At 33.1% G+C, this 9,460-nt stretch overlaps 1 protein-coding gene across 1 annotated transcript; it reads left to right on the forward strand.

The window, feature by feature from the left end:
* The first annotated feature begins 4,024 nt into the window (after positions 1-4,024).
* On the forward strand, positions 4,025-8,365 carry LOC117927222. Its single transcript, XM_034846672.1, has 3 exons — positions 4,025-4,521; positions 5,554-6,599; positions 7,958-8,365. The coding sequence occupies exons 1-3, from the start codon at positions 4,195-4,197 to the stop codon at positions 8,127-8,129; spliced, it is 1,545 nt and encodes a 514-aa protein (XP_034702563.1). The 5' UTR covers positions 4,025-4,194; the 3' UTR covers positions 8,130-8,365.
* Positions 8,366-9,460: the final 1,095 nt, after the last annotated feature.

The raw sequence follows: 9,460 nt of genomic DNA on the forward strand, positions 1-9,460 counted from the left end.
TTCCTCCTGATTTGTTTTCTAAGGGTTTGACCATATTTGCATTTTATAGTTTTTGTTATTGGTGAGCCTGAATGAACACCCAGATTTCCATGATTGAATTTCATTTTTCTTACATGAAGAATTTATTTTTATTTTTTACATTAAAAAATTAATATCATATTCAATTATAAAACAAAATTATCAATTATTCATTTTTATAATTTTATAAAATTTATATTTTCCGTAGCTATACAAAAAATATTTCATAATCCAGCCTCTTTTACTATATTATCTTTTTTTGAACGTTTATTTCATATTTTATTTTTATATATATTCAATTCGCATCTATTTTTTTTATTTATTTATATTTGAAAATATATGAATCTTTCTCGAGCCTTAATAATGCAACATCTAATGTAAATGCATCTCTCAAAGATGAAGCCACAATAGACATAATCTTTTGTGAGGTTTTTTATTTTTTAAAAAAAGAAACTTAACATTTGGTACATCTAATGTTAATACCATATTCTTATGTCCACTTGATTTAGGGCTTTGGAAGATAAATTATTATTTTACATAGTGGAACTAAATTCCATATCAACGATGCTCTTTATTTTGCTAATCTAATAGAAATTAGCTTAATTTCGAATATATTCGTTGAAATGGATATGATATTGAAACTCTGAAGTGATGGTGGTAATGAATGTCTTTTTATTACTTTAGTTATTTATGGACAGAAGCATAGCTTATAAAAATTTCCTTATTTATCATATGTGTTATATCAAACAACTATAAAATGCTATCATGAACCAAAAGTCATATAATTTTAAAACATTTATGTTTTGACATTAATACCAGAGTCATACAAGATTCTCAATGATGTGTTATATCATCAAAAATTCCTATGCAGATCCTTTAAAGAATAAAAAAATTTTGGTGACTAATAATTACAGTTATGTTGCTTGCTTATAAGGCAAATTAATTATTAACACCATTTTTTTTTTTACCAAGGTTGTATTTAAATCATGATCCTTTTAAGAACACATTCAAGGGGACCTATATTGGACCCTTAAATTATTTTATGCTTTTATTGATGTCTTAACTTGGTGGTCTCATATTTCTCTTCTTTCAACTCATAGTGTTACCTTTGCTAGATTAGTCGCTCAAGAAATTGGCTTAGGGTACGATTTCCCTAATCATCTTATTAAGATAATTTGTCTCAATGGTGCTGGTGAATCTTTTCTTAAACATTCCTTGATTATTGTATGTCGGTTGATATTAGTTGAGCATCTTGTTGCTTATGCTCATACCAAGAATATACTTGAATCTCTTATCAAACATCTTCAATAAATTGTTAGACCACTACTCTTAAAAACAAAATTGCATTTCTCTACTTCAGGATATAATATTCTCCATGTTATTTATGATGGATTTCATTTATCATCCATTATCTACTATCTTGAGTCTCTAACGGGTGATGTTTATATTCTCCTTTTTATAGATTATCATTTTGATGAAAATGTTTTCTTACCCTTAAGGAGAAGCAAGTCAATTTCAAACAAATGATGAGACATTATGTGGATTGTATTCTTATTGTCTCATCTTGTTTCTCGTACAAAACAATGTGAATTAGAAGTTGAAGGGATTATTAATTTGTAAGAACTTCTTAGATACAAGAAAAGAAAAAAGAAAAAGTGACAAAGTCACATATATTGGTTGTGAATTCTAGTATAGATTGATGTTCTTATAAGACAATTAGAGAATATAACACTAATTGAATCTAGGACATGCCTAAAACATGATAGACTTATTTATTCAAAGGAGATAAACTCAAGAAAGCAACATATGAAAAGCTTGGTGTTCCTAAAGAGCTTACAATTACAAAAGAGTTAACAAAATGACTAGTAAGTCCCAACTTGATAAACAAATAGCCTTTGAAGAGGCATAAATTAAAAAATTCTCTTAAAAAGGTATTGTGGTACCTAGAACCGAAAAGATCTCAATAAGTCATATACATATGAGAGAAATACAAGACCATACTAGCAACGGTATTAATAACATATTTTCTTTCCAAGTGACTATGGACATAATAAGAATGGATGAAGATCAAAAATCACAAATTATAGATGAATGCCAAAATAGAAACGATTGGTCAAAATGGAAAGAAGCGATCGAAATGGAGGTAAATTTGTTAGCAAAACCAAAAGTATATGGACTTGTAATTTAAACCCCTGAAAACATAAAACCTATTGGATATAAGTGGGTCATTGTATAAAAATCTAATCAGAGTAATGAAACCACAAGATTTAAAGCATGATTTGTTACTCAAGGTTTTTCACAAAAACTTGGTATAAACTATAAAGAAATCTGTTCCCTTATAATGAACGCAATCACGTTTTGATATTTAATAAGTTTAATAGTTTCTAAGGACTCAATTTATGCTTCATGGATGTTATTGCAACTAACTTATATGGTTCCATAGATATCAACAAATATATGAAAATCCCCAAAGGATTCAAATTGTGTAAAATAACTAATTTAAAATCTTGTAACATTTATTCAATCAAACTACAATGATCGCTGTATGATTAAAGCAATTTGTTCACATGTGGTACAATCATTTGAACAAGTATTTGTTAAAAGAAGGATATGTGAATAATTTAATTTACCTATGTACCATCACTAAGAAATCAAACCCAAATTTGCAATAATTACTATGTATGTGAATTTTTTGAATCATATAAGAACTCTTGAAGAACTTATAAAACAACAATTATTTAAAAAAAAGGAATTTGAAATGAAAAATTTGAGAAAAACAAGATATTGCCTTAACTTGTAGATTGAGTATTGTTCAAGTAGTATGTTAATCTATCAATTAATATATGCATAGAAAGTTCTGAAAGACTTTTATTTGAACAAATCACATCCACTCAATTCCCTTGAGATTGTTCATTCACTTGAAATGAATAAAGACATGTCATAAAGACATGTCTCGTCTTGAAAGAAGAAAATGAAGAATAACTTAGCTCATAAGTACCAATAGCTCAATGAAATAGGTGTATTAATACATCTTGCAAATTATACTTGATTAAACATATTTCTTTTTCAATTTACTAGCAAGATACAATTCTACCTTAGCTTTGAAGACATAAGAATGAGATTAAATATATATTATAATATCTTTGTAGAATAAATTTACACATGCTTATTTATTCAAAAGAATTAAAACCGTAATTGTTTGAGTATGAAGATGCAAAATATCTTTCAGATCTTTATAAAGATCTATCTTAAACATAATAAGTATTTACTTGTGGAAGTATTGAAATATCATGAAAATTGGTTAAACAAATAATGATAATCACCTTCTTAAATCATTTATAAGTACTTGGGATTTATGGTGTAAGTTGTGAATGTGTATGATTAAGATTTATGATCCGGTATATTCGAAAGTGATGTGGATTATCCTCTATAAAAAATGATCTACCAATATCATATGAAGATAATGCTATGTGTTATATAAACTAGAGGAGTATATATTAAAGGTGATCAAACTAAAAGCATTTCACTAAAGTTCTTTTGTACACAAAAGTCTAAAAAAAATAGCATAATCAATGTTCAATAAATAAGATCAAAATGATAATCTAATGAACTTATACACCAAATTAGAATACATCAACTCAAAGATTTTTACACTAAGTCTTTAAAAACAATGTAATCATGTCATCGTTATTAACATATTATAATTTTTTTTTATTCATTAAGATTTTATCTCACCGAATTTTTACTGACAAGGCTTTTAACAAGAGCACATTAATAATCCATGTAACTTATTTTATTTTATTATCACTTAACCGTAAATGACTTATCCTAAATCATGATGAATTTTATTTTTCCTATAAATTACCACCTCCCACTTTCAATTTGGAGTTATTTTGTAAATCTATCTCTTTTCTATTTCTTTTTATCAAATTATTTTTCATAATAATAAATATTGATGATCCAACCACACCCTGCTTCTCTATTCGTCTATTTTTCTCGATCAGAAGATCTTATCCCTGTCAAATGACAAAATAACCAGTCTTCATGACACGTGGCACCACCTTCCCCCTAAGAGAGCCGAATTGCAGAGAACTCGATCAGAAACCCTAGGTCTATCACAGATCGAAAGAGAGGGAGAGGTCAGGAACCCTAGCTCATGGTGATGCCTTGAAGACAATGGCGCCATTGGAGGATATCCCAGTCGATCTGGTACGCCAAGTTCAGATCTTGCTTCGCAAGGATGCCAATCTCTCGTCCTACGATCCTCTCGACCCATCTCTTCCAAATCTCCCTTCGACCGACCAAGTAATTGCCGAGTTCGATCCGTCTCCACCACAGCTCCGGTGCGCCAACTGCAGGGGAAGGCTACCCAGAGGGTTGCAGTCGATCATATGCGTATACTGTGGGCTAGAGCAGAAAGGAGAGGTTGCTCCAGAGCCGATTTTGTTCAAGAACACAGCTGGGTTTCGTTGGTTGCTCGAGACATTGGACTTGGATGGATCGGTGAGTGTTTCTTTTTCTTGTTTGGTTGCTGAGAAATATCGAGGAAATGAAAAGAAAATGTGGGTTTTTGATGTTATGTTTTTGGGTCGTTTTGTTTATAAACAATTGAGAAAGGTCCAAAAATTCAAAATTCCAAATTCCAAATTCCAATTTTGTCTTTTTTCCCCTGTATTTTCTCAGCAACCAAATGGAGTATTAAGGCTGAATTTTGCTATTTTATGTTCTTCTTCTTGCTCGGTGCTAAGTATCGCATCTGGGGTTAGTGGAGTCTGGGCTTTGAAGTTTGTATTGCGTAGGATTTTAGAAAGTAAGGTTTTGTGAGTTTCGGTTTTGAAACTTTCAGCTAGCATTTCTGTTTTTCCATTTTTCCATTGAAATAATGCCAGGGTTAACTACTACGCGATTTTTAGTTTATAAAATCGAATACAAGATACAAAGAAATCTACATTGCTTCAAGTTAATGTATTTAAAAATTATCACAGAGTGGAATCATACGACAAGTGAGATAACGGTAGTGATGATCATGATTATTATTAATTTTCCCAGAATTTAAATATATATAAATCCCATTCTATTTATTTGCTTTATCCTGCTGAAATGGAAAAGGGGTGCTGATTTAGTATGTACTGTTTTGGTAGAAATGAAATGGTACCTAATTGCATTATCTTTGATTCATGAGCCTATTAAGAAGTTGATAGCATTGGTCTGGACACTGTTTGTGGCTTGGGTCAGTTTCCATTTTCAACTCCTTTGGTCAGATGATAGGGTTTGTTTGTTTGTTTGTTTTTTTTGTTGGGGGTCAATTTCCATTCCCATTTAGAGAGACTAAAACTTGTTTAGCCTCCTGTACCTCACATTGTTGGTGAAAGGAAATTCATAGAACGAATAGAGTACTGCCTTTCTTGATTTTGGGAAGCTATCTTCCATATGAAAAATAAAACAATTCATGTTTTTTCTTTGGATTATTTTCTAATATATTTTGTGGGATGCTTCGTGTGATGGATGTTTAGTAAAATCAGCATTGTTTTGCAGGAGGCCTTGGGACCATCAACTGTAGTAAAAGAAGCAAGCAGAGGACGGAGTGCTGTGAAAGATGAAGGTTCCTTGTCAGATCTCTTAGATCTGGAAATAAAATGGACTTCTGAGTCAGAGAAACTGGGGGCTGGTGTTTCGAATGAGGCATCAGTTCGGAGTAAAAGTCCTTTGAACTTGGCTGGAGTTGACCTAGACAACTTTTTTTCTGAAGCTAGGAGAGATACTGTTATTAAGGCATCTGAAGAACAATTTGCAGCAACAAAAGAGATAAGAAGTAAGGAAAGCAATGCATTGCAAGGTCATGAAAATCTTAGTTTGTTTGAGAATGTTCATCCTTCTGAAACAGTTGTGAGGCCTGCAGAAGACAAGAATAGTGCTGCTTTCTCTGGTTGGGAGGCAGAGTTCCAAAATGCTAATTCTGAAAGTGTTCATGAAGGCTCCAAAGAGTTTGACCCTTTTGTGGGTTCCACGGTTGATCTTTCATCCCACATGGATGCAGTCTTTGGATCTGGAAAAGATATAAATAGTGCTCATGTGAGTGATGACACAACTCCTGCTTCCAGGACTAATGATTGGATTCAAGATGACTTGTATAAAAATTTGAACTCCAAGGTACCAGCCCATGTGGGACAAGTTGATTCAACCATCCAAGCTGAGGATGCTCAAAATTTAGCTGGTCCCTCTTCCACAAGAGATGATCGGTTTCAAGATGATCAATGGAAAAACAGCAGTGCAAAATCAACTGATGATAAGATCGCGCTTGGAAAAAATGATAATTTGTTTGATGCTTGGAATGATTTTCCAAGTTCCTCTACTTCACAAGATCCTTTTAGAAGTTCTTGGAAACAAAATAATGGTAGTTCTCTGACACCTTCTGTTGAACAGACTTCTGAACCAAATCTGTTGAGATCAACTCGTAACTTGCAAGACATGGAGTTTGGTAACTTCTCACAGCAGGAGGACCTTTCTTCTGGGTCAGATAACAATCAAAATGCTTCTTCCACAGTTAGCAATATGCTTCCAGAAGCTTCTGATTCAAACAGGTATGTATACTCTGGCTGTCTATTATCTTTTGAAAATGTTATTTATGCAAATTCAAATTGCCATATTGCTTTTTTAGAAGTTAAAACCTTGGTTAGAGTTTCTTTTTATACTAAATGGCATATACTAATAAATTAGAGGATGATGGGAAGCTTTAAGATCCCCTTGAGCCTGAGATATTGTTTCCTTTGAGTTCATTTTCTAGATATTAAATCAACTGTATAGATTATGTTTAAGGCCATGTTCCCTATGAAAATTGCCACTTCAGAAGGGGCTAATAAAGTGTATACGAATTCTGAAAGGATAGCATACACCAGCCCCACTGCACGCTTCAGTTGGGTTCCTTGAAGTAACTGAACCAAGAAAGACATCAACTTATCCCAAAATCATCTTCTTCTCTTCCCACTTGTTGATATAAAACCCAAATATGAAGATGCAGTAGAAGAATCTCCTCAAAATCAATTGCTTAGGATTTTGTAATATCAGTGAGGTCTCTGGTTCTATTTCAAAGTCATGTATTTATTTTAGATGCCTTTGTATGATACGAGGCATGGGGATTTTCAGTTGAGCTACGCCTTGGGACATGAGGCTTGCCTCAGCTTCATTGGATAACATAGGATGTTGTAAATGGTTGGCATGCATCTTTATTAAGTTGAGTTAAATGTTATGTCAATATGATACTCACTGAAGCATTGAAATCAAAATACAAGGAAAGGAAAAGGTGTTGATAAGTTTAACGTATATGTTTTTATTTTTGATTTGAGCAATGAATAAAGATGTAATATTGAGTTCCATGGATGCTACCAAGGGTACTAGAGAGGTGGGAACCCCAATCTTGGTGTGAAACATAGGCATAGAAATGATTCAAAAATGATAAGTAGAAAGAAATGGACGTGGCTGTGATAGTCAGGGCTATGCCTATGGCTATGGGTATGGCATGCTTCCAGAAAAGGTGATGCAAGTGTGGGCACTTTTCTCTCTGTCATTGTCCTATCCAAGTGTGTGTGTAAGATGAATTCGTTTCTCTTCCTAGGTTTTGGTGAGAAGTATGAGCCCTTGTCTTGGGCCCCAAACAAAAGGGAACAACCTACACTCATCCTACATCCCTTAGGTTCTTTGCAAGCTGCCGAAGCCTATGGTTTGCTTCAGTATGAATGGTTTCACATGGTTGAAATAGATTTTAGGTGAATTGAACTACTGGAACCATGATACTTCTGGTGGATCACAGTTTCACCAGGCTGTCTGATCTAATTTAGTTTTTAGGACACTGACTGCTTGTGAGCCTCAAACTATGACCTCCTGAAGATGGGCAAACAGTCGGACTAATCATTGATCCTCATTTCTTCTTTGCATGTTTCAGGAAAACTGACAGAAGTGCAGAAGATGGGGGAAGGTTAGAACAATCTGTGAAAGATGAAGATATTCTTGATGCAACCACTAGTTCGAAGGCTGATGACGTAGAGATGTTGATGTCACAAATGCATGATCTCTCTTTTATGCTGGAAAGCAAGCTCTCAGTCCCACAAAGCTAGATGGTTTTACTTGATAAGATAGACGATTGAAACACCCAGGTGTTGTCCTTGAGCTTTTATTACATAATGTGCTTTGTCCAATATGTCTTACGGCCACATATTTGATCCTCCAGTTGTAATCACTGAGCTGTTTTCTAGGGTTTTTTCCCCCTATAATTTTGTATTCTTTAATGTATTTACTGGCTTTCTGAGTTTGATCCTTCTGCCGTAATGTTGAATAGCTAGATTATTAGGCATATTGAAGATGGAATGCGCTGAAATGGTTGATGGAATGGAATGTAGAAGCCAAAGAAACTTCGTTTAGATGCTCGAGTGTGAAATATAAAAAATTTGGTCTTTTATATAGCAAGAATGAGAAGCAGGATTAAGGGCTACTATGACACTGATTATGTTAGCAATGGTAATACGCAAAGATCAACCATTGACCGTGTTGAGTTCATAAGCTATAATATCTTTATTAATATCATGGGAGGGTATGCAGACGTGACAATGAAAGCTCACAAGAGTACATGGTTAAGTAGGATTCACCATGATCCACACCATAGTAAGGGGAAAAATTTGGGATTTTGAAAAAAGTATAGACAATTTTTAAAGCGTGGAAGATCAAAAATGATTTTCAAATCTATGATAGTTTTTAAGGTATTAATAGAAATTGCTTTTTGAAGAGATAGATCTTTTAAAATTTAATTTTTTTTAAAGTATCTTTATTTGATTTCTTTCAATAGTTGTAGAATCGGAAATACGAAATATTCTTTGAATTGTCTTATTTAAAAAAATATGTTTTTAAAATAGTATATTTCTTTAGAATCTCATGTCAAAATGCTTTTAGTTAGGCCTATGAGGATGAGACATGAGGCCATGTGGCGATGATAATGACACATGAAGCCATGTGGCAATGATTGTAAATAGAGGGGATGGTTTGTGTTGGGAAGTGTCTCAAGTTACTAATTTGTATAAATTCCTTGCAAGTAGATGATTTGTTTATAACTGGTTCATGAATTTAGGTAATTTATTTAAGGTTGTAGTGCATTGCCTCATTATTGGAGGGATGATTGGTCTTGGTCATCGAAATAAAGTTTTTACGGTGAGTGCATTAGTGTGTATGGTTACACATTAGGCATGATTCATGGTGATTTATGACATTCGTTATCAGATAGTCATAATCTCACCAAGCTATTATTGAACTTTTAACCTTGAGAGAATATTGAATTTGTGGTAAAGTTTTTAGTGATTTTGACCTACAAGTCTGACTTTAAGGTAGCCATACCCTATGAATTAGGTCACTACTTATAGAGGTTAGTGATAATAGTTGTTTTCAATAAAGACATCAT

This window comes from Vitis riparia, chromosome 12, assembly GCF_004353265.1.
Source record: "Vitis riparia cultivar Riparia Gloire de Montpellier isolate 1030 chromosome 12, EGFV_Vit.rip_1.0, whole genome shotgun sequence".
Lineage (NCBI taxonomy): Eukaryota > Viridiplantae > Streptophyta > Magnoliopsida > Vitales > Vitaceae > Vitis > Vitis riparia.